Source organism: Pseudophryne corroboree, chromosome 7 (genome assembly GCF_028390025.1).
Source record: "Pseudophryne corroboree isolate aPseCor3 chromosome 7, aPseCor3.hap2, whole genome shotgun sequence".
NCBI lineage: Eukaryota > Metazoa > Chordata > Amphibia > Anura > Myobatrachidae > Pseudophryne > Pseudophryne corroboree.
This window is the reverse complement of record NC_086450.1, coordinates 91,880,891-91,907,629: the sequence shown is the minus strand read 5'-3', so window position 1 is coordinate 91,907,629 and position 26,739 is coordinate 91,880,891. Positions and strand designations below refer to the sequence as shown.

Sequence of the window (26,739 nt, the reverse complement as noted above, 5' to 3'; positions counted from 1 at the left end):
TGCTTTAATCAAAGTCCCTTCTTGCACAATTCTTCTAAATACTGAAGAATGACACACTGCAGACATCAGATCTATACAACAAATGAGTAAGGCTGCGCTTTTACAGTTCATTCAGTTAATAGAGGCCTAGGTCATATGTTTTTCAGTGGTCTGTCCTACTTAATGGGAATGTAGCACCATACACAGAACTGTCGGTAAAATATGCACAGCGGACAGTTACAAAGTGGCTGTCACCAGGCTGAAAACTATAATTATGTATTGTCATCTTACAAGGCAAAACTAGATACGGTTTAACAAACACGCAACATTTTCCATGACCTAAGTGATGGGGGGACTTCTGATTTGCTACGTGGGTCACTTCGAGGTGTCGAAAGGACGTGTTTGGGGATTAAGTTGGAGCACTAAAACAAAAGCATTCAACTGCAGTAACACAATTTAACAATCAAACGTCACTTTTAAGCTTTGGCCACAAAACTTTTATAACTTATATAAACGCAAATAAGGTATATATGAACTTCAGCAACTAATTTGAGATTAGAACTGCAGCCATATATCAAAAGACAAAAATATCTTACATTTTTATGGTGAAACCCTTTGGCATCATATTTAAGTCAGTGAAATCTTAGTTTCAAAAGGTCATAAAGTTTTAGATGGTCACCAATTATAGGTCTTTTTAAGCTGATGCTACAAATATAATGCATACAATAAGCTGCTTCATAAAATGCATCATGGATCGTCCCCGTTCATACATGCCACATTACCTTCATACATCGCAAAAACAAACGCTGTTTAAAACTAGGTTGTATATACTGTATAAATACACAGTCCTCTTTTGTAGTTTAGTGTGTTTGACCAGCAGATGGGATGCCAGCGGTCACAATATCGACGCGGTCACAATATCGACGCAGGCATCTGAGCTTTGAAATCCTGACAGTGAATAGGTAAGTATGTGATCCTCTCTTCCCTGCCCCCTAAAAGTTACTACCGGCAGCCTAACCTCCACCCGGTGGTGCCTAAACCTAACCCCCCTGCCTTCCCCACAGCCTAACCCTAGCCCTCCCCCTTAGTGCCTAACCCTAACCTCCCCAGGCTGTTGCGTTACCCAAACTGCCCCCCCTTCCCCCCAGCCTAACCCTAGCCCTCCCGCTAACTTAAGTGCCTAACCCTAACCTCCCCAGACTGGTGCGTAACCCTAACCCCCCCCCCCCCCCCCCTCTTTCCCCACAGCCTAACCCTAGCCCTTCCCCTCAGTGCCTAACCCTAACCTCCCAAGGCTGTTGCGTAACCCTAACTCCCCCCTCCCCGCAGCTAACAGTATGTGTCAGCTTTATGTCAATAGGGAATTTATAGCTAAAAGCAAACTCCGCCATTACAGTCCAGGTTTCAAGGATATCCATGCTGGAGTCTAGATGGTTAAATCAGATTGACTGAGGTACTAATTAAGCCACATGTGCTCAAACAAGGATATCCTTAAAACCTGGACTGTAATGGTGGTGTTTTGGAAACTCTAGCTTAGAGCATAGGTTCTCAAACTCTGTCCTCAGGACTCCAATCAGTTCATGTTTTCCAGGTCTCCTCAAAGAAGTGAAATAATTAGCTCCACCGGTGGCTCTTATAAAATGTGTCAGTGGGTAATGAATACACCTTTGCTAAGTGACATGGAAAACATGAGCTGTTTGGTGTGCTTGGGCCTGAGTTTGAGAACCACTGGCTTAAAGTATGTACATCAACATAACTGTATTTATGTTTTAAACTAGTGCCCATGAACCATTTATAGTGTTAATTTTGAAGTTTAGTTGAGGATACCAAAAAGCCTTGAAGGGACACATGTAGTATTTACACGACATTTATGATGAATGAAATCTGTTCATATTTAGTTTTTCCAAAAGAAACATTATGTAACATTTATAACATAACATGACCTAAAAATGCGATGGATTAGGCAAATAGGCCTATATGAACACATTTATATTACACATGAGTAGACTGGGGAATGAAATAAAATGCTTCCACCTCAACTGGCATCGTTGCTGAACCGTGGACTGCAGATGGCTATACAACAAATGGGTCTATGAACGGGATTGCCTCCTATCTTTCATATTCTGCTACTATTAGGCTCTAACTGCCCAGGACACCTTAGGGGCTGGTAACGACACAGATTTTCCGGCCATGCTTCATTAGTCACAGGTTAGCAGCCAGTATGTCCTCCTATCCATTGTAACATCCCCTGAGGACGGACGATGTGCACACATCAATTGCTTCTAACAGTAGCTAAAAAATAGCGAAAAACCAAACTGTGCAATATGAACATTCTTGCTGCCCTCTATTGCTCATTAATACCTACAGAAAAAGGCAGCAGAAAAATTAAGCTAAGATGGCAGGAAATCACTACGTGTATGTACAGTATATAGGCTCAACAATCACTAATCCCGACGCTGCCCCTGACTGGTGATACTGGTGTCAGGTGATGACCACAATCTCATAGTATATTCCTCTGTCTGATTGACCACATTAACTGAACCCAAGAGGATCTGGACCATCAGGGCGTAAACTGGATAGCTTAAGAAAGAACATTTAAAATCTGAAAATAATAAAAAAATATACAGCTCCTTGTTACAGGAACTGGTATGAAATAGTTACCTACTAAGGGCATTTTCATATAAGCGAGGCGCTTTCACATTATTGAAGGTCCAGTTTCCTAAGTAATCATCCCTAGTTCTTTAAATCTTCTATTGCAACTGGAAAAGTACAGCCCATATTAATCTCATAGTTTATAAAGAGCACATCAAGGTGATAGGGTATGCGGAATTATAACGTACAGTATTACAGTTTGAAAGTGTTTGTATTTTGGGGGTCATTCCGAGTTGTTCGCTAGCTGCTGCTGTTGTTCGCTGCGTAGCGATCAGTGAAAAAAACAGCTAATCTGCGCATGCGTATGCACCGCAATGCGCAGGTGCGTCGTACGGGTACAAAGTCCTTCGTGGTTTTGCACTGGTTCTAGCGACGATTCCAAACGCACAGCCGATCGCAAGGAGATTGACATGAAGTGGGCGTTTCTGGGTGGCAACTGACCGTTTTCAGGGAGTGTTTGGAAAAACGCAGGCGTGGCTGAAAAAACGCAGGCGTGGCTGGCCGTTCGCTGGGCGGGTGTGTGACATCAAAAGCCGTCCCTCCGTCGTTAGAATCAACGCACACGAAGAGTAACTACAGGGCTGGTCTTGCTTTGCACAAAAAGATTTTGCAGGCGCTCTGCTGCACAGGCGTTCACACTTCTGCAAAGCGAAAAAATACACTCCCCAGGGGGCGGCGGCTATGCGTTTGCACGGCTGCTAAAAACTGCTAGCGAGCGATCAACTCGGAATGACCCCCTTTGTGCGTACAGCAAAATTCTTTTGCCATTAACAAAAAAGAAAATGTATATGTGCTGTATATGTAGTTTAAGGATTCCCAATGACTGTCTTCAAAGCACACTAACAGTCCATGTTTTAAGGATAGACATACTTGAGCAAAGGTGACTTAATAAGTACATCAGTTATTTTGATTTTAACATCTGTTCAAAAGCATGGATCTCTCCATAACCTGGACTGTTTGTGTGCCTTGAGAACCAAGCTTGGGAAACACAGATGTAAATTCTTCACTGTAAGCATGGAGCAAGAAGCACCCATGTGACATTGCCCAGAAGTGCGCAGTACGTCAGGATTCTTTATACTGTTACTCAGAAAACAGCACAGTCTTGATCTCTGGTATACTATGGCCTACACGCACAAGCATTTTAATGTAGTGGAACGTGAACAATGACGCTACTCCTTTTCACGAACCTTATACTGCATTTCTTAAAATTGTGTTATATATACTGTATCTTGACCAGGACAGATATGATTGAAAGTCTCTGTCCTGGTCAATGTCAAGTGGCCATGTCTCCTAAATGTTCCTATTGTGTGGATCTAAAAAGGGATGTGCCCCAAAGCAACATATATAAAATAGTAATAGATATCTCTTACTTAAAAAGATGTCCCTTTCCAGAGTTTGAGTTTTACTATTATTTAAAATAAAAAAAAACACTGAAGTCCAGAGACAGCTGGTGTTGTATGCTAACCCTAAGTATATCGTTACAGGAACCCTTGTGGTCTTTGTGGGGCATTTGATGTACTCCTAACTCTAAAGTAAGCTTGCTGCTTTGTATGAGGGCCAGAAAAGCACACACTGTAATCTCTGAAGGTGGAGAACGTTTTGGGGTGAAATGTTTGGGTAGTATTCTAAAGCCAATGGGCATCTCCTGCAGCCAGGTCTAATTTACAACAGCTTTCGGCTTTGTAAAAGCGATTACCTTTAGGTTTCACAGAACCCTAGCACTATGGATTTGCTTTTAAAGGGTGATTCGTATAGATCATGCATTTCTCTACCATTATACGAAGGAAAAAACACTACTCCTACAATAACGATGCCACTAGCGATGCCCGCAACATTTATCTTGCCCATGTATCTTACATCTGTTTTCATATAAATATAGATCAGGACATTAACATTTTATCATTCTGTTCCTTTTCCATCAGACTCGGAACAAGCAAAACGGATCCAGGATAAAAGTAGATGTACTGTATCGCTGGAACACAAACACAGATGGCGTACTGACACTAAATAGCTTGCCATCATAAACTTGATCTGCAGCACATGGTGAAACCACACATGGATGTGTTCGTTTGTTCTCACAGCAGTGCCACAGAACACAAGCCCTGTCTATAATTCAGCACTTAGGACTAAACCCTATACTTACAGCCAACACAAATATGGCATAGGTACTGTACATATAAAGTTGTTTTTTTTTAAACTTTATTGTCTTTTTATCACTTGCATTTATAATTTTTGTTCCAACATAATCATTTTATGTATTCATAGCAATACATTTTGCATGATTATTTCCACTTCACGCAGTTCCCTACAATCACTGTGTGATGGATAAGGGTATAATTTCTAACATAGGGGGCGATTTATCAAAGTCTGTAGAGAGATAAAGTGGAGAGAGATAATAAGAATTTACTTACCGATAATTCTATTTCTCATAGTCCGTAGTGGATGCTGGGGACTCCGTAAGGACCATGGGGAATAGCGGCTCCGCAGGAGACTGGGCACATCTAAAGAAAGCTTTAGGACTATCTGGTGTGCACTGGCTCCTCCCCCTATGACCCCCCTCCAAGCCTCAGTTAGGATACTGTGCCCGGACGAGCGTACACAATAAGGAAGGATTTTGAATCCCGGGTAAGACTCATACCAGCCACACCGTATAACCTGTGATCTGAACCCAGTTAACAGCATGATAACAGAGGAGCCTCTGAAAGATGGCTCACAACAATAATAACCCGATTTTTGTAACAATAACTATGTACAAGTATTGCAGACAATCCGCACTTGGGATGGGCGCCCAGCATCCACTACGGACTATGAGAAATAGAATTATCGGTAAGTAAATTCTTATTTTCTCTAACGTCCTAAGTGGATGCTGGGGACTCCGTAAGGACCATGGGGATTATACCAAAGCTCCCAAACGGGCGGGAGAGTGCGGATGACTCTGCAGCACCAAATGAGAGAACTCCAGGTCCTCCTCAGCCAGGATATCAATTTTGTAGAATTTTACAAACGTATTTGCTCCTGACCAAGTAGCTGCTCGGCAAAGTTGTAAAGCCGAGACCCCTCGGGCAGCCGCCCAAGATGAGCCCACCTTCCTTGTGGAGTGGGCATTTACAGATTTTTGGCTGTGGCAGGCCTGCCACAGAATGTGCAAGCTGAATTGCACTACAAATCCAACGAGCAATAGTCTGCTTAGAAGCAGGAGCACCCAGCTTGTTGGGTGCACACAGGATAAACAGCGAGTCAGATTTCCTGACTCCAGCCGTCCTGGAAACATATTTTCAGGGCACTGACAACGTCTAGCAACTTGGAGGCCTCCAAGTCCCTAGTAGCCGCAGGCACCACCAATAGGTTGGTTCAGGTGAGACGCTGAAACCACCTTGGGGAGAAACTGAGGACGAGTCCTCAATTCCGCCCTGTCCGAATGGAAAATCAGATAAGGGCTTTTTCAGGATAAAGCCGCCAATTCTGACACGCGCCTGGCCCAGGCCAGGGCCAACAGCATGACCACTTTCCATGTGAGATATTTTAACTCCACAGATTTAAGTGGTTCAAACCAATGTGACTTTTGGAACCCAAAACTACATTGAGATCCCAAAGTGCCACTGGAGGCACAAAAGGAGGCTGTATATGCAGTACCCCTTTTACAAACGTCTGAACTTCAGGGACTGAAGCTAGTTCTTTTTGGAAGAAAATTGACAGGGCCGAAATTTGAACCTTAATGGACCCCAATTTCAGGCCCATAGACACTCCTGTTTGCAGGAAATGTAGGAATCGACCCAGTTGAATTTCCTCCGTCGGGCCTTACTGGCCTCGCACCACGCAACATATTTTCGCCAATTGCGGTGATAATGTTTTTGCGGTTACATCCTTCCTGGCTTTGATCAGGATAGGGATGACTTCATCCGGAATGCCTTTTTTCCTTCAGGATCCGGCGTTCAACCGCCATGCCGTCAAACGCAGCCGCGGTAAGTCTTGGAACAGACAGGGTCCTTGCTGGAGCAGGTCCCTTCTTAGAGGTAGAGGCCACGGATCCTCCGTGAGCATCTCTTGAAGTTCCGGTTACCAAGTCCTTCTTGGCCAATCCGGAACCACGAATATAGTGCTTACTCCTCTCCATCTTATCAATCTCAGTACGTTGGGTATGAGAGGCAGAGGAGGGAACACATACCCTGACTGGTACACCCACGGTGTTACCAGAGCGTCTACAGCTTATTGCCTGAGGGTCCCTGGACCTGGCGCAATACCTGTCGAGTTTTTAATCATGTGGAAGACTTCTGGGTGAAGTCCCCACTCTCCCGGGTGGAGGTCGTGCTGAGGAAGTCTGCTTCCCAGTTGTCCACTCCCGGAATGAATACTGCTGACAGTGCTATCACATGATTTTCCGCCCAGCGAAGAATCCTTGCAGCTTCTGCCATTGCCCTCCTGCTTCTTGTGCCACCCTGTCTGGATCAACACCGGCTGACCTTGAAGCAGAGGTCTTGCTAAGCTTAGAGCATTGTAAATGTCCCTTAGCTTCAGGATATTTATGTGAAGTGATGTCTCCAGGCTTGACCATAAGCCCTGGATATTCCTTCCCTGTGTGACTGCTCCCCAGCCTCGCAGGCTGGCATCAGTGGTCACCAGGACCCAGTCCTGAATGCCTAATCTGCGGCCCTCTAGAAGATGAGCACTCTGCAACTACCACAGGAGGGACACCCTTGTCCTTGGTGACAGGGTTATCCGCTGATGCATCTGAAGATGCGATCCGGACCATTTGTCCAGCAGGTCCCACTGGAAAGTTCTTGCGTGGAATCTGCCGAATGGGATTGCTTCGTAGGAAGCCACCATTTTACCCAGAACCCTTGTGTATTGATGCACTGAGACTTGGCTCGGTTTTAGGAGGTTCCTGACTAGCTCGGATAACTCCCTGGCTTTCTCCTCCGGGAGAAACACCTTTTTCTGGACTGTGTCCAGGATCATCCCTAGGAACAGAAGACACGTCGTCGGAACCAGGTGCGATTTTGGAATATTGAGAATCCAATCGTGCTGCCGCAACACTACCTGAGATAGTGCTACACCGACCTCCAACTGTTCCCTGGATCTTACCCTTATCAGGGAATTGTCCAAGGAAGGGATAACTAAAATTCACTTCCTTCGAAGGAATATCATCATTTCGGCCATTACCTTGGTAAAGACCTGGGGTGCCGTGTACCATCCATACGGCAGCGTTTGAACTGATAGTGACAGTTCTGTACCATAAACCTGAGGTACCCTTGGTGAGGAGGGTAAATTTTGACATGAAGGTAAGCATCCTTGATGTCCCGAGACATCATGTAGTCCCCTTCTTCCAGGTTCGCAATTACTGCTCTGAGTGACTCAATTTTGAATTTGAACCTCTGTACGTAAGTGTTCAAAGATTTTAGATTTAGAATCGGTCTCACCGAGCCGTCCGGCTTCGGTACCACAACAGTGTGGAATAATACCCCGTTCCCTGTTGCAGGAGGGGTATCTTGATTATCACCTGCTGGGAATACAGCTTGTGAATGGCTTCCAAAACTGTCTCCCTGTCAGAAGGAGACATCGGTAAAGCCGACTTTAGGAAACGGCGAGGGGGAGACGTCTCGAATTCTAATTTGTACCCCTGAGATATCACCTGAAGGATCCAGGGGTCTACTTGCGAGTGAGCCCACTGCGCGCTGAAATTCATTGAGACGGGCCCCCCACCGTGCCTGATTCTGCTTGTAAAGCCCCAGCGTATACTGAGGGCTTGGCAGAGGCGGGAGAGGGTTTCTGTTCCTGGGAACTGGCTGATTTCTGCAGCCTTTTTCCTCTCCCTCTGTCACGGGGCAGAAATGAGGAACCTTTTGCCCGCTTGTCCACGAAAAGACTGCGCCTGATAATACGGCGTCTTCTCATGTTGAGAGGCGACCTGGGGTACAAACGTGGAATTCCCAGCTGTTGCCGTGGCCACCAGGTCTGAAAGACCGACCCCAAATAACTCCTCCCTTAATAAAGCAATACTTCCAAATGCCGTTTGGAATACGCATCACCTGACCACTGACGTGTCCATAACCCTCTACTGGTAGAAATGGACAATGCACTTAGACTTGATGCCAGTCGGCAAATATTCCGCTGTGCATCACGCATATATAAAAATGCATCTTTTAAGTGCTCTATAGGCAAAAATATACTGTCCCTATCTAGGGTATCAATATTTTCAGTCAGGGAATCCGACCACGCCAACCCAGCACTGCACATCCAGGCTGAGGCGATTGCTGGTCGCAGTATAACACCAGTATGTGTGTAAATACCTTTTAGGATACCCTCCTGCTTTCTATCAGCAGGATCCTTAAGGGCGGCCATCTCAGGCGAAGGTAGAGCCCTTACAAGCGTGTGAGCGCTTTATCCCCCCTAGGGGGTGTTTCCCAACGCACCCTAACCTCTGGCGGGAAAGGATATAATGCCAATAACATTTTAGAAATCATCCGTTGTTATCGGGGGAAACCCACGCATCATCACACACCTCATTTAATTTCTCAGATTCAGGAAAACTACAGGTAGTTTTTCCTCACCGAACATAATACCCCTTTTTTGGTGGTACTCGTATTATCAGAAATGTGTAAAACATTTTTCATTGCCTCAATCATGTAACGTGTGGCCCTACTGGAAGTCACATTCGTCTCTTCACCGTCGACACTGGAGTCAGTATCCGTGTCGGCGTCTATATCTGCCATCTGAGGTAACGGGCGCTTTAGAGCCCCTGACGGCCTATGAGACGTCTGGACAGGCACAAGCTGAGTAGCCGGCTGTCTCATGTCAACCACTGTCTTTTATACAGAGCTGACACTGTCACGTAATTCCTTCCAACAGTTCATCCACTCAGGTGTCGACCCCCTAGGGGGTGACATCACTATTACAGGCAATCTGCTCCGTCTCCACATCATTTTTCTCCTCATACATGTCGACACAAAAGTACCGACATACAGCACACACACAGGGAATGCTCTGATAGAGGACAGGACCCCACTAGCCCTTTGGGGAGACAGAGGGAGAGTTTGCCAGCACACACCAGAGCGCTATATATATACAGGGATAACCTTATATAAGTGTTTTTCCCCTTATAGCTGCTGTATAGTTAATACTGCGCCTAATTAGTGCCCCCCTCTCTTTTTTTAACCCTTTCTGTAGTGTAGTGACTGCAGGGGAGAGACAGGGAGCTTCCCTCCAACGGAGCTGTGAGGGAAAATGGCGCCAGTGTGCTGAGGAGATAGGCTCCGCCCCTTTTTCGCGGACTTTTCTCCTGCTTTTTTATGGATTCTGGCAGGGGTTAAATGCATCCATATAGCCCAGGAGCTATATGTGATGCATTTTTTTTGCCATCCAAGGTGTTTTTATTGCGTCTCAGGGCGCCCCCCCCCAGCGCCCTGCACCCTCAGTGACCGAAGTGTGCTGAGAGCAATGGCGCACAGCTGCAGTGCTGTGCGCTACCTTGTTGAAGACAGGACGTCTTCTGCCGCCGATTTTCCGGACCTCTTCTGCCTTCTGGCTCTGTAAGGGGGCCGGCGGCGCGGCTCTGGGACCCATCCAAGCTAGGCCTGTGATCGTCCCTCTGGAGCTAATGTCCAGTAGCCTAAGAAGCCCAATCCACTCAGAACGCAGGTGAGTTCGCTTCTTCTCCCCTTAGTCCCTCGATGCAGTGAGCCTGTTGCCAGCAGGTCTCACTGAAAATAAAAAACCTAATCTAAAACTTTCACTAAGAAGCTCAGGAGAGCCCCTAGTGTGCACCCTTCTCGTTCGGGCACAGAGATCTAACTGAGGCTTGGAGGGGGGTCATAGGGGGAGGAGCCAGTGCACACCAGATAGTCCTAAAGCTTTCTTTAGATGTGCCCAGTCTCCTGCGGAGCCGCTATTCCCCATGGTCCTTACGGAGTCCCCAGCATCCACTTAGGACGTTAGAGAAAAAGTGCCAACCAATCAGCTCCTGTCGTTTTTCTAAAGCAGCCTGTAACATGACAGTTAAGAGCTGATTGGTTAGTACCATTATCTCACTCCACTTTATCTCTCTCCAGGCTTTGCTCAATTTCCCCCATAGTGTCCAAACATTGCTTGGATTAGAACCTTTTCTCTGGGCTGTGAATCACAGGGCTTATGTTCTGTGGCGCAGCGATCACAACAAACGAACACATCCAAGTGTGACCTCGCCATGTGCTGCCGATCAAGGGATAATGGTAATAATCTATTTTAATCATGGATAAGATCTTGGTTGCAAGTATAGGAAACAGAGAGTTGTAGTAAATGGAGTGTATTCCCAGGAAGGAAATGTTACCAGTGGAGTACCCCAGGTATCTGTATGTGGACCAGTACTTTATAATATCTTTATTGAGAACACAAAGGTATGTAATAGTGTAGACACAGCAGGAAGGTTAAAACAAATGACTAATGATCTAGGTAGACTAGAGGAATGGTCAAGAGCGTGGCAATTACAGCTTAATGCCAAAAACCCCCGCAAAATCATGCACTTAAGTCTCATAAATCCAAAGGCTAAATATAATATTAATGGCACTATGGGCCTAATTCAGATCTGATGGCAGCAGCAAATTTGTTAGCTAATGGGCAAAACCATGTGCACTGCAGGGGGGGGGGGGGGGCAGATATAATGTGCAGAGGGTAAATACTGGTTGCTTAATTTCTACACTGCAATTTAGATTTTAGTTTGAACACACCCTACCCAAATCTAACTCTCTCTGCACGTTATATCTGCCCCCCCTGCAGTGCACATGGGGGGTAATTCTGAGTTGATCGCAGCATGAATTTAGTTAGCAATTGGGCAAAACCATGTGCACTGCAGGGGAGGCAGATTTAACATGTGCAGAGAGAGTTAGACTTGGGTGGGTTATTTTATTTTTGTGCAGGGTAAATACTGGCTGCTTTATTTTTACACTGCAAATTAGATTGCAGATTGAACTCACCACACCCAAATCTAACGCTCTCTGCACATGTTATATCTGCCTCCCCTGCAGTGCACATGGTTTTGCCCAACTGCTAAAAAATTTCCTGCTGCGATCAACTCAGAATTAGGCCCATGGTTTTGCCCATCTGCTAACAAATTTGCTGCTACGATCAGGTCTGAATTAAGTACTACATTGGAAACTACTGAGGAGGAAAGGGATCTAGGAGTCACTATTTCAGGTGACTTAAAAGATGTAACAAAGCAATGAGGAAGGCAAGTCAGATGCTTGGTTGCATAGGGAGAGGAAACGGGAGCAAAAAAAAAAAAGAATTAATAATCCCACTGTATAGGTCATTGGTACGGCCTCATCTAGAATAACGTGTTCAATTCTGGAGGCCATATCTTCAGAAGGATATTAATACATTACAGGCTGTACAAAGAAGGGCAACTAAAATGGTGCATGGCCTACATCACAAAACTTACTCGGAAAGACTAAAAGATCTTAACATGTATAGTTTGGGACAGAGAAGGGAAAGGGGGATATGATAGACAGTACCGTAACTAGCCATTTTAGCGCTGTGTGCAAGAAACGACAGTGGCGCCCCCCCCATGTAAGATAGGGGCAGTGCGCGCCGCAGGCGCGCAAAAATTTTATAGGGGCGTGGCTTCACGGGGAAGGGGCGTGGCCACAAAATAATAGCAATTCATACTACGGTGCACAGTAGTCTACATTATTCAAATTACGCTGCACAGTAGCGCCACTACACCAGGTAGAGCCCCTTTTTACACATTACGGCAGCCAGGGCGTCCCCCTTTTTTACACATTACGGCAGCCAGGGCGTCCCCCTTTTTTACACATTACGGCAGCCAGGGCGTCCCCCTTTTTTACACATTGTGGCAGCCAGGGCGTCCCCCTATTTTACACATTGCGGCAGCCAGGGCGTCCCCCTTTTTTACACATTGTGGCAGCCAGGGCGTCCCCCTATTTTACACATTGCGGCAGCCAGGGCGTCCCCCTATTTTACACATTGCGGCAGCCAGGGCGTCCCCCTATTTTACACATTGCGGCAGCCAGGGTGTCCCCCTATTTTACACATTGCGGCAGCCAGGACCCCCCCTATTTTACACATTGCGGCAGCCAGGACCCCCCCTATTTTACACATTGCGGCAGCCAGGACCCCCCTATTTTAGAGAGAGAGAGAGAGAGAGAGAGAGAGAGAGATACTTACCTTCTCCCGCTGACAGGCTCCTCGTGCTGGCAGGCATCTCCCTCTCTGTGCAGTGTGGCGTGTGCAGGCAGTTGAGAAGAAGGAGGAGGGAGGGGGATTGGAGCCGCAGCAGCGCTATTTGATTGGTAGTAAGCGCCGCTGCAGCATCCCCCTCTCCTTCTGTATTGGCTGCCTGGCGCTGCTTTGGATGCTGGGATGGAGGAACCGCATCCCAGCATCCATAGCAGCGCCGGGCAGCCAATACAGAAGGAGAGGGGGATGCTGCAGCGGCGCTTATTACCAATCAAATAGCGCTGCTGCGGCTCCAATCCCCCTCCCTCCTCCTCCTTCTCTCCGCTGCTCGGCGCTGGTCTCTTCTACACAGTGTCACAGCGCGGCGCACACAGAGGCGGCATGTAATGAGTCAATTTGACTCATTACATGCCGCTGGCCGTTGCGCCCCCAGGGCAACTGCGCTGTGTGCCAAGCCCCCTTGGCACACACGTAGTTACGGCCCTGATGATAGACACTTTTAAATATATCAATGGGTTTTTAACAAGGTACAGGAGAGAGACATTTTTCAAAGGAAGAGAAGTAATAGAACACAACGGCATACACTGAAATTGGAGGGAAGTAGGTTCAGGAGAAACTTGAGGAAACATAACTTCACAGTAAGCATAGTGGACAAGTGGAATAGCCTCCCAGCAGAGGTGGTAGAGGCTAAGACAGTAGAGCATTTAAGCATGCATGTGATACATAAAGATATCCTTACAAAGAAATAAGGATCAATTAAGGTTTGAGGTAACAATATGGTTACAAAAGGGGCAGACTAGATGGGCCAAGTGGTTCTTATCTGCCATCAAATTCTATGTTTCTACTGCATTTGGTCTCTCAAGTACAGAAAAAGCTTTACACACATTTAAATAAGGACTTCATGAAACGCTTCGGCCTTCCTCCAAGGTAGAATACGCTCAGACCTGTCAGTTCACCAGCTCCCACAACTCAATAAAACTTATTAAAATCAGCAACTGTTTAAGATTTTAATTTCTCTAGAATGGGAGAAAGGTATCAAACCTTCTCAGGGGGGGTACACACTAGATCGCTCAGTTTGTACCCGCAATTGATAGGTTCCGCTGCACCACCAACGGAAAGATATTGTGTACGATGCCATGCTGTATGCATCCTACATTGCACTGTTGTCCCCTACATCATGCAAGTGTGTATGCACTGCACGATGCAGGATCCAGTCGCCCGCATCAGATCATCCGGGCACACATCATTCTGATATGTACCTGACCTTAAGAGGATAAGTGGAAGTGTTTCCCATAGCAACCAATCACATTCTGGTTATCATTGGATAGAATGTACTATATAAATGATAGCTGCACTCTGATTGGTTGCTATGATACACTTCCCCCTGTGAGCCTTAAGAGTCATTGTAACTGAAACAGTGGTGCTGGTATCTCTCGAACAGCAGTGACCAATGGGGTCTACTTGAGGATGGGATTCAAATGAAGAAAGAGGAAAACTAAGCTTTCAGTTTTCCTTCAATGAAAAGAGGAGTAATACAAACCTGCACATTTCACTCCCTGAGCGATCAGCCCCCACATGAAATTGGCACAATATTCACACCAGTGAGGCCCCCGGAATGTGTGTACCTGCAAGACACAAAATACATCTTCAGCACATGGGAACATTTACAAATAATTTACTCTTGTAATCTTGGTATTTAAAGTGCAAGCAAATTGTGATAAATGTGATAGAGGGGGATGCATTTGGCATCCCGGCGGCCATGCCGGAATCCCAACATCACTCAGGAGACCGATGACGGAACATCGACAGCCGATATCCCAAATGTAAGTATCAGGGTACGGGTTAGGGACCGGGGTTGGGGGGATGATGGTGATGCACCAAGGGGTTTAGGGTTAGCCATAACCACCACCCCTAGAGGGTTAGCCATAGCTGCTACCGCTGGAGGGTCAGGGTTAGGGTTAAAATACTTACCCCTTCCGGTGTTGGGATCTGCAGTGTTGGGATGCCGCTGTCAGTCATGTGACCGTCGGTATAACATACCGAACCTGATCGAGGACTACATAAAGGGCAGCAGATAGCAGCTGTGACTGAGGATAATGTTTTTATTATCACATGTCTGAATAGTACATAACACAAATTGCCTGTGACTTCTCTCTATATAGGTATGATGGAAGTGGACCATAAGGCATTGCTCTAGCACACACAGCACAGCAGAAAATGTGATGACATACTAAATTCTCACTGCCTACAGCCTTGCACGTCAACAATCAGCATATTTTCAATCTCCTTACTGCCAAACGGGAATGGATACATTTATCTTCATTGCATTACTGAAGCCTCCTACTGTGAAAACTGTAAAAATACCATTAAAACAATGAACTCCACTCAAAGGCTCAGGAGAACCTTACATATAAAAATTAAATGTCCAGGTATATGAAGTGGGCAAGCTAGATTAAAACATAAGGGTCCATGCGCCAACAATGCAAAGAAAAAACAAGTGTATACATAATAATAATAATATTATTTATATAGCGCATTTTCTCCAATATTAAGGTGTTTAAAAAGTCACCAGCGACAACACTGAACATGAAAAAAGATTATATCGGCAACGTTTTAGTAATAAACATAATTACTACTAGTATAATAATAAAAAACAAACAAACATATATTTTCTTGAGTTTGTTTGTGTGTGTTGTGATAGAGGCAGGAAGCACCTATCGCAGTAGCCTGAGCCAAGTATAGGGGGGGTCATTCCGAGTAGATCGCTTGCTGATGTTTTTCGCGGCGCAGCGATCAGGTTACTACTGCATATGCACCGCAATTCGCACGCGTGTCGTACGGCTACAAAGCGGATTGTAGCTGGGCGATGGATTTAACGAAGAATCCATTCACACAGCCGATCGCAAGGAGATTGACAGGAAGAGGGCGTTTATGGGTGGCAACTGACCGTTTTCTGGGTGTGTTTAGAAAAACGCAGGTGTGTCCAGGCGTTTGCAGGGCGGGTGTCTGACGTCAATTCCGGGACCAAAAAGACTGAAGTGATCGCAAGGGCTGAGTAAGTCCAGAGCTACTCAGAAACGGCAAAAAACTTTTTCGTCCCGCTCGGCTGCACGCGCGTTCGCACACTTGCAAAGTGAAAATACACTCCCCTGTGGGCGGCGACTATGCGTTTGCACGGCTGCAAAAAGTAGCTAGTGAGCGATCAACTCGGAATGACCCCCTATGTACGGTACACAAGACGCAGACCCTTCCTGCATGCAACACGGGAGCTCTGGCTCCATAGTTACAAAGATCATTTACAAAACAAACTGTATAACGTAAAAAGAAGATTTATAATGATATGCATTTTTGTTATTAACTTCCCTTAATCAGGTAGGTTGCTATTACATGTTTTGAGGTTTAGGGAGTGTCGCTGCTGAAATACAACAAATAATGTAGGGTTTAATGCATCACTTAACAATACGTCCACAATGCTTTGGGGGTCACGGACTGCCCCATTATCCCCAAAGAAAGGTGTCCTGTCTGTCAATTACCTTAAGCAGAGTTCGTTATCTCTCTGTAACCCCAATTATATTATTGCAGTCCATCTAGACAGCATAGGATCAAGGAATAAAAGTCAATATAACTCAATTCTGTTCTCCAGCGATTTTCCATGCTTTGCTTTACATTGCTGTCTGGACGACCTCTGAACTCAGCAGAAAAGCTAACAAAGTTTAAATGTTTTTATGTACACGAAATAAGCAAAAAAAGAAAATGGGGAAAGGATTTAAAAAATAATGGGGTGATTTACTTTAAGTAGTTATCCTAAAACCCTTCATAATGAACCTTTGTTACCATCGTATGTACATTCTTAAAAGCGGTTTATGACCACTGAGCCAACATGTGTCAGGCTCCAGAGGGAAGCTAATGCTCTATACAGTGGCAGCTGTCTCCCTTGGCATGATCCTTTATCATTACATCGAAGATGCTGGCTCACACAATATAGAGGCTTAGTAGCTGTTTATGGAACACGATGTATGGCTAAGGCACCTATCAGTTATTTGGCACATAAACAAGTGCAAAATGGCATTTTTATTAATATGCAGTGTTGTCTCTCAGTATCTCTAGGCAAATTAGAATGTGTGGTTGTCATTGTAATCAGGACAAAATATAATTTACATGACACTGACAAGAGAATCTGCCAGTGTAAGTGTATTCAATAGACACTTGTAGGCCAGTAAGGACACTTCATTAATCCTTGAGAAAAGCCAGACTTGTCCACCCAGACCATCTGGCTGATCTGCATAGAAACCATATGTTTGTTCTGAATGACTGAATGAGACCTAGATCCCCCCCCCCCCAAATAAAATAATAATAATTACACATAGCATAATTAGCACAGTATAATAAATAAAAATTACGTTTGCTCACAGATCTGCTGATCATAACAAAGCAGATTATAGAGGAAAACAAAATATTGGTTTTCAATAAAATCAATAATGGCTTTTGATTACACTTTAAATGAAATGTAATAAATCTCTTGCTATACGCTATATGGGACAGAAAGCGTAGAAGGTCAGCACAGTAACCCAGTACACAGCTGCAGTGGACCCTACAAACCAGGCCTATTTGCAAAGCTATTTGGTCACAAAGTGATCATGTAATTGTTCTTTATTGCAAAGATATACTATAGTAACAATGAAGGTTAGTTATGTTTGTTCATCAAAGATCAGCCTTTTTATTATCTATGTGTAAACGATAAAAAAACATTGATTTAACTAATGATACAGTATTTTACAATATAATGTAGTGCAACATAATTTTCAGTTGTAGTTACAGTACTATTGTGCGTGACTGTTTTTTTTTCTCATGTATGTTCGTATATACTTCATAAATTCAATATTACCTACCAGATAGAGTATATAGATTAATACATTTTATTATAAGAACATTAGGCAATAAAATGACAAGCTGACATTCTGTATACAGTAGAAAGAAGGCTAAAGGAATGTATATGAAAATTTGCACTTTAAATATCAAAATTAAATGCACAGTAAAGTTCTGAATACATCCTCATCCCTTTATAAAAGATGCAGGCTGCCCTTGATGTACAAGGTAAGTTTGGTCATTTCCTGTGTACCTTCTATTACTCTACAATTTAACCAGACACTATTGCAACGTAATACAAGCCCTTTGAATCATAGCCAGCAGTTCAGGTGACTGTGGGCAGAACTTTAGAACATAAGTGTAGTGTAGGTTGAGCCCACCATACACTTTGCGTCACATGATCATAAGACTACACAAAACGATCAATATTTCTTAATCTAATAAATATATAATGAAAAAGAGGCTTACCTTGAAATTGTGGACTTTTTCATATTTGGGAATCTGTTCATTTTCCTTTAGTGTTGCTCTTCTGACCAGCGAGGTTAACTGTGAATAAGCAAAGAGTTTCAGAGGTTTCCACAATGCTGCAGAGGTCTTTTGAGAGTTCAGTTTCATTCCCAAAAAATCCTGCTGTTGGCTTTCGTGCTCCCTCCTGGGATGTAGAGCAGGCTTACCCTGCTTTAGGTCACACTGTGAATCTCTTGATGGCATTTTACAATGACAAACGGAAAAACAGAAACTGTACCTATGTCTAGTATTAACAAACAAATAAATCAAAATAGAATATGACAAAGTACCATACAGCAGCGTAATAACCAAATAAATTATAGGAGGAGAGGCAGATAAGTCACAACGTTGAAACACACATCCTTGTAAATGATCATTAACGGACAGCAGAACGGACCAGTCATTCAGTTGCGTTTTTAAGGCTCTGTCTTGTAATCCCGAAACAGATGCTTAGTATGAAAGCAGGAGTATATGAATTGGGTGCTTAAAAGATGCTTTGCGTCCATTTAAAACACAATATAAAAATAAATTAAAATACATATCGAAAAGCCACTATGTCCATGTGATTTTAAAAGTCCAGCCAGTGATTTAAAAGTGTTGATCAGGGTAAAGGGCTGTCAGCTTAGTGAATGAGGAGGAGGGAGAGTGGGCTTAGCATTCATCCACAATAAGAGGATATGCAACCAATGGAACAGAGCTGCAGCCCTTATGTATTCATCAACTCATTCTCCCTCCCCCATTTCCCCCTACGCAAGAATTTGATTACTGAAACCAGCACTGGGATGCAGTACTCTAGAATGAAGCAGAGATATGGACTGCAGGAAGTGTCAGCCATGAAAAGGTTAAACAAGAGACATACAGAACATATCACAATGAAGATAATGAGCAATAAGTGACTAATACTTTGTTGCATTGTATGTTTAGTTTGAACCCTGCTTGCTCTCAATCACTTCTGTTGAAAACCATCTCAAAAAGTCTGACGTGATTCCAGTAAAACCAGACAGAGTGAGAGTCTAGGGCATTTACTGTGGTAAAAGGGGAAAAAATATTCAGTGCGTAATGACCCCCTAACAGCGCGCAAAGGTAATAAATAGTGTTAGAGAATAGTGAATGTTAGACCAAAACATACAGTATCAGTACATAAAATATTTAGGGCAAAGCTTGGGGAGAGATAAAGTACCAGCCAATCAAGCTCCTAACTCATTTTACAGGCTGTATTTTAAAAATGACAGGAGTTGAAAGGTTGGTACTTTATCTCTCTCCAAGGCTTGGAACATCTCCCCCATAATGTACTATATAATACAAACACATAATAAGAATAAATACCATATAAGAAAATAGAATGGAGTACGCACATAGCACGAAGTAAAAATAAAAAGCGCCTCCTGGAGTTTCAGAACATTCGTTTTTTACTTTATAAATACAATGATAAATGTAGAGGGGCAGCTATTAGGGAATTGAAACATGAAAACAAAAAACACAAGCAATATCTCCATATATGGATGTTCTACAGTTTCAATACAGCATAAAGGAATAATACAATTTATGCGTGAAGTAAAAATCAGTAGGGGGTAAGTTTCCCAACAGTAAAAGTGCAAAATAACAGTGCAGCTGCTCTTTGTGAGGATGTGCACCTTACATGTTCTACAGGTCAGATCATGGGTGCCAAGACTGCAACTTTTGCATGGGTAACGGTTGCCCCAGATGATGGGATAAGTTACGCAGACAAGGGACGCTCCTTGTAAGCACAATTGACAAACAAGGACGCCCAATAGTTCACCAGATTTTTTCTTTTTTTGTAAGGCATGTTCATGTAATTGCGAACAAATTGCTATCTGAGCCCTACTATAAGCTGGGCAAGTGCAAATACACGATTATGAGGGTGACTGTCACCATCATAGGTTAGTTATGATAGCCTGCCGTTCAAAAGTGAGATTCTTGACAGGGGCTAGGTAAGTATACTTACCTCCCCCCAATGCCCCTCTTACCCTCCCTTTCCGCAGCCTAAACCTAACCTTCACCCCCCCCCCCCCCAGCCTAACACAAACCATCCCCGGTGGTGCATAAACCTAACCCTCCCTCCCCAGCAGCCTAAACCTAACACTCACCCTCCATGGTGGTGCCTAAACCTACCCTACCCGCAAGTTTAAGCCTAACCCCGGTGGTGCCTAAACCTAACACAACCTCCACCCTTCCCGGTGGTGCCTAACTCTAACACTCCCGCCCCAGCCTAAACTTAACATCCCCCCATGGTTTACCTGTCTGAAGCCCCGGCAAACCCTCGTTCATGATCCCGGCGTCGGGATTGTGACCTGCTGGGATCATGATTGGATCCCCACTGGCACTAACAAATGATTTGTGAATGGGCAATTCTGAAAATTCTGCTGATAGGTGTGTTTTTTTCCCTTGCATATTTATAACTTCTTTTTTAAAGTGCACATTTTATCTTTTTTGTCTCTTACAGGAGTTGGAGAGTTGCATCTGATTATGTGTGTATTAAAGACGTTTTGTAAGTTTTGTTGAAGCATAGTAAAGAAAGAATATTTTGTAAGAAAAATAAATAGATTAAAATAACCATAGGCATAAATTTATGTGAGGTATGCCTAACATAGGCCTGCACAAAGCACACCAAGTTCAGGAACATGTGATCCAAGGAACGCGGACCCAGCATTTAAAAAAGTAGGGCCCTACCGTAGTTCACCGTTTCAGGGTCTCATTATAATTCATAGTTTGGCATAAACTTCCCTCAAGTGCCCATCAGATCCCCTCTTAAATGCTCTTTAAATTCCCATTAGAACTCCCTATATGTCCTCACACCCCACCACATGCCCAACTTAAGCACCAATGAGACCTACTCATGCCTCTTAAATGCCAATAAGACTTTCCCATGCCATCAGATAACATCCACAAGCACACCATCCGTCCCCAATCACATGCCCTTTATGTGCCAATCGGATCTCATAAGTGTTAAACACATTTCCCTCCCACCACCGGATTATCCCCACATAACCCATAAATATGAATCAGACCTCCCACATGCAATCACAACAATTGACAATCAGACCTATCCCGCAGCAGCAATCAGAGCCCTATACTGTGATAGGAATGGCAATCACTCCCTCTGGATCCACCACAAGACAACACTGGCCAGAGCACATTATTTTTTAGTCCAAATCAGTGGCAATGTGTAGTTCTAAGCATATTAAGGCCGAAGCCTATCACCAGCAGTTTGGAGGGTGAAAATCCAAACTGCCGGTGATATGCTTTGGGTTTAAAACCCACACATTGCCCAATCCAGTGGTAATCGCAATATGAACAAACAAAAAGGAAAAAAGAAACCACAAGTAGCCCCTCCCTTTAGTAACAGGCCCATGCTATTCAGCATACAGTCCAGTCCTCTGTAGACAAGGTTGTGGCCGAACGAACGTGTCCCCCTCCAGAGAGAACTGGCCCAATGCTGAATAAAGATGCGTCCTCATACATCCAGCCTCAATACGCCAAGCAGCAAGAGATGCCTGGCGGGAGTGAGTCGCCAGGTCATATGCAACTCTACTTACGTTGGTCTTTCTTTGATGACAATGCATCTTAGCCGCAACGCAATGTGACTAGGACGTACAAGGAGTCTGTGCTGATTACTTTGATATAAATGTAACTAAAAATTACTTACTGTATCTCAAGATCAATCAAATGCACAACTATTACTCCATATTCTACAGCTGACACAAGCAGGTTTTTCGAGGTCAACAAGCATATATATATATATATATATATATATATACAGTATAGAGCAACATCTCCAATTATACTGTACACAAAAATTACTTACTGTATCTCAAGATCAATCAAATGCACAACTATTACTCCATATTCTACAGCTGACACAAGCAGGTTTTTCAAGGTCAACAAGCACACATATATATATATATATATATATATATATATTGCAAGAATTGGTGAAAACAAGCGCCCAAAAGTGTGATTATTAAAATCAGGGAAAATGAAGGTATAGAGGAACGGATGATAAGGATCGGTTTAAAACACTTATCTGGTAGGTAGAGACTTGACTCAAGCAGTACTCTTTTTGTGGATTAAGAACATGCGGATAAAACAGAAGAGAACTAACATAGTGTGTACCGTTTATGTTACGTATTATGTTACTGCTTAGTTTCACAGGCCTAATTAGGGAACTAGCTTATTCCCACAAAATATAAATTTGCAGCCTGAGCAGTATATATATTAAAAATACAAAAAAATTAATAACATAATCACATAAAAATACACATAAAAATGGCTGTATAGCATGCGTACAGAATAAAATTTATATCAGGCTTATCTGTCCATGTAAATGACTGAAATGCATGCGTACAGGATTTAAAATTATTTTAGGCTTATCTGTCCATAAGGAGGAGATGTCTGCAGGTACTCCCAACGCGTTTCGTCCGTCAGCAACAGGACTTCATCAAGGGGATATATATATATATATAAAATGTACAGTATAGAGCAACATCTCCAATTATACTGTACATATCCAAATACTAATCAACAGAAATATATCCTATAAAGTATACGGACAAGTTGTATTATGTACACTGTGCTATCTAAATATACAAGTTCAGCCTTGAACTCCATTAAATAGAAATAACAATTCAGTGAAAACGAAGCTTAGGGATTTATAAGCATTGTTTGCAAATAAATGATCCATGCCTCTAATCAGTCAAGTGTCACAATCAATATGTAAATGCAATGATGGGATCATTTTGTCAATTACATTGATTCATTGTTAAGAGTTGGTCATTGTTCTAAAAACTGCTTTTCTCGGCAAGGAGTCCAGACATTTATTGTACAGCTAACCAGATTGGTTGGCCATAGACGAGCAGCAGTTAAAAGGATAAGATCTGTTAGCGTGCTCTTTACAGAACAAGGAATTGTTTTGATTCCATGGACATGGTTAGTCATACTTCCTAACCTGCACGTTATCTAAGCTAATCATCACTGGGAAACGGCTGAGAGAACACAGACCATCAAAAATAGCAGAGTCCTTCCTATTTCAGTTACTTTAAGATTCCATCGTCTTTATGTCTGGAACAGGTCTTCAAAACATATTACAAATCATTTTCATAACCAGGACATGTATGAAACAGAGGAACTGTACATTATATATAGATATACATACACTGACAAAAATAGAATTGGCCACTTGGAAAAAGGACCCTTGATATGCCTGAGACGTGGTGGGCCTGATTATGAGACGGAGTAAATTGAAAATAAGAGCAAGTAACTTTGTACCTTGGTAAAATCATATTGCATGTGCAGAGAGATTTAGATTTGGGGTGGCGTGTGGTCTACATGCAAAAGCAGCCAGTATTTACCCTGCATGCGGAAACAGAAATGTATTTGCTCCCCTTGCATTGCAACATAGTTTGTTCTACATACAAAGCTACTTGCTTTGCTCCCCACCTCAGAAATAGCCTCTGTGTAACCATGCGCAACAAACAAGCCTATAAGCATTTTCACCTTGAATGCTGATATACCGGGGTCACTCGATATACCAGCTGTCAGGATCCCAGTGCTCAGCATACCAGCGACAGGATCCCGACAACTATTCTCCCTCGACGACACCTCTGGAAGGAGAATAAATAGTGTGGTGTGCACAGCGCACCACCGTGCCCGCAAGGGTCTCTTTTGCGCTAGCCCCGCTGCCGGCACTCCGGCGGTCGCGATCCCGGTGTTGGGATCCCGACAGCCGACCAATCGTAGTACACCCCTGATATACATACAGCGTTTTTTTTATATATATATATACATATATACATACACACACACACACACAGATGTGTCCTCATAAATCATTGCCGCAGTTGTGCCGTACAGCCCCTCTGGGCACGCCCGGTCCCGTGAGACTCTGCTAGTGTTGAGCATCTTTTTTGAATTTTTGTTTGCCAAAAATGCGTCTTAAGGTGCATACACACGGTGCGATGTAACCTTACGATTTTGACTATATAGTCAAAATTGTAAGGAAAGTTAGCGCAAATCGCAGTGTGTACACAGCTTGCGATACCGATAAGCGCACCCTTTGGGAGGTACCGCAGGAAAAGATAGGCAGGCAAGTCAATCTTGACTATATTGTGCACAATCTAGTTTCTAGCATAGTCAAAATGAGCACTTAGGGGGTCATTCCGAGTTGATCGCTAGCTGCTTTTGTTCGCTGCGCAGCGATCAGGCAAAAAATCTGCGCTTCTGCACATGCAGCGCAATGCGCACGCGCGTCGTATTATTACAACGAACGATGTCGTTTCACACAAGGTCTAGCGAAGCTTTTCAGTCGCACTGCTGGCCGCAGAGTGATTGACAAGAAGTGGGCGTTTCTGGGTGTCAACTGACCGTTTTCAGGGAGTGTTCGGAAAAACCTAGGCGTGCCAGGAAAAACGCAGGCGTGGCTGGGCGAACGCAGGGCGTGTTTGTGACGTCAAAACAGGAACTGAACAGTCTGAAGTGATCGCAAGTGCTGAGTAGGTCTGAAGCTACTCTGAAACTGCACAAAATTATTTTGTAGCCGCTCTGCGATCCTTTCGTTCGCACTTCTGCTCAGCTAAAATACACTCCCAGTGGGAGGCGGCATAGCGTTTGCATGGCTGCTAAAAACAGCTAGCGAGCGAACAACTCAGAATGACCCCCTTAGTCAAAATCGCAAGTAAAGATCAGTATCGGTGGTTCAGGGGAAATGGCAAAGTCAAAAAATAAGATTTTACTCACCGGAAAATCTATTTCTCGTAGTCCGTAGTGGATGCTGGGAACTCCGTAAGGACCATGGGGAATAGACGGGCTCCGCAGGAGACTGGGCACTCTAAAAGAAAGATTAGGTACTATCTGGTGTGCACTGGCTCCTCCCTCTATGCCCCTCCTCCAGACCTCAGTTAGGATACTGTGCCCAGAAGAGCTGACACAATAAGGAAGGATTTTGAATCCCGGGTAAGACTCATACCAGCCACACCAATCACACCGTATAACTCGTGATACTATACCCAGTTAACAGTATGAAATATAACAGAGCCTCTCAACAGATGGCTCAACAATAACCCTTTAGTTAGGCAATAACTATATACAAGTATTGCAGACAATCCGCACTTGGGATGGGCGCCCAGCATCCACTACGGACTACGAGAAATAGATTTACCGGTGAGTAAAATCTTATTTTCTCTGACGTCCTAGTGGATGCTGGGAACTCCGTAAGGACCATGGGGATTATACCAAAGCTCCCAAACGGACGGGAGAGTGCGGATGACTCTGCAGCACCGAATGAGAGAACTCAAGGTCCTCCTCAGCCAGGGTATCAAATTAGTAGAATTTTGCAAACGTGTTTGCCCCTGACCAAGTTGCAGCTCGGCAAAGTTGTAAAGCCGAGACCCCTCGGGCAGCCGCCCAGGAAGAGCCCACTTTCCTCGTGGAATGGGCTTTTACTGATTTAGGATGCGGCAATCCAGCCGCAGAATGCGCCAGCTGAATTGTGCTACAAATCCAGCGAGCAATAGTCTGCTTAGAAGCAGGAGCACCTATTTTGTTGGGTGCATACAGGATAAAAAGCGAGTCAGTTTTCCTGACTCCTGCCGTCCTGGAAACATAAATTTTCAAGGCCCTGACTACGTCCAGTAACTTGGAATCTTCCAAGTCCCTAGTAGCCGTAGGCACTACAATAGGTTGGTTCAAGTGAAAAGCTGATACCACCTTAGGGAGAAACTGGGGACGAGTCCTCAATTCTGCCCTATTCATATGGAAAATCAGATAAGGGCTTTTACATGACAAAGCCGCCAATTCTGACACACGCCTGGCCGAAGCCAAGGCCAATAACATGACCACTTTCCACGTGAGATATTTCAGATCCACAGTTTGAAGTGGCTCAAACCAATGTGATTTCAGGAAACTCAACACCACGTTGAGATCCCAAGGTGCCACAGGAGGCACAAAAGGGGGCTGAATATGTAGCACTCCCTTTACAAATGTCTGAACTTCAGGCATTGAAGCCAGTTCTTTCTGGAAGAAAATCGACAGAGCCGAAATCTGGACCTTAATGGAACCCAATTTTAGGCCCATAGTCACTCCCGACTGTAGGAAGTGCAGAAAACGACCCAGCTGAAATTCCTCTGTAGGGGCCTTCCTGGCCTCACACCACGCAACATATTTTCGCCAAATACGGTGATAATGGTTTGCGGTTACTTCTTTCCTGGCTTTTATCAGCGTAGGAATGACTTCCTCCGGAATGCCCTTTTCCTTTAGGATCCGGAATTCAACCGCCATGCCGTCAAACGCAGCCGCGGTAAGTCTTGGAACAGACAGGGCCCCTGCTGTAGCAGATCCTGTCTGAGCGGTAGAGGCCATGGGTCCTCTGATATCATTTCTTGAAGTTCTGGGTACCAAGCTCTTCTTGGCCAATCCGGAACCACGAGTATCGTTCTTACTCCTCGCCTTCTTATTATTCTCAGTACCTTTGGTATGAGAGGCAGAGGAGGGAACACATAAACCGACTGGTACACCCACGGTGTCACCAGAGCGTCCACAGCTATCGCCTGAGGG

General features: G+C 44.2%; 1 protein-coding gene across 2 annotated transcripts in view; it reads right to left on the bottom strand.

Annotated features, from left to right (window-relative positions):
* CHN1 (chimerin 1) overlaps window positions 1-26,739 on the bottom strand; it is a 247,834-nt gene that overhangs the window by 15,468 nt on the left and 205,627 nt on the right. For both annotated transcript variants that reach the window (XM_063933410.1, XM_063933411.1), the window contains exons 8-9: window positions 18,133-18,210; window positions 14,339-14,423 (exon numbers count right to left, since the gene is read on the bottom strand). In XM_063933410.1, coding sequence (XP_063789480.1) covers window positions 14,339-14,423; window positions 18,133-18,210 — 163 coding nt within the window. The remainder of the gene's footprint in view (window positions 1-14,338; window positions 14,424-18,132; window positions 18,211-26,739) is intronic.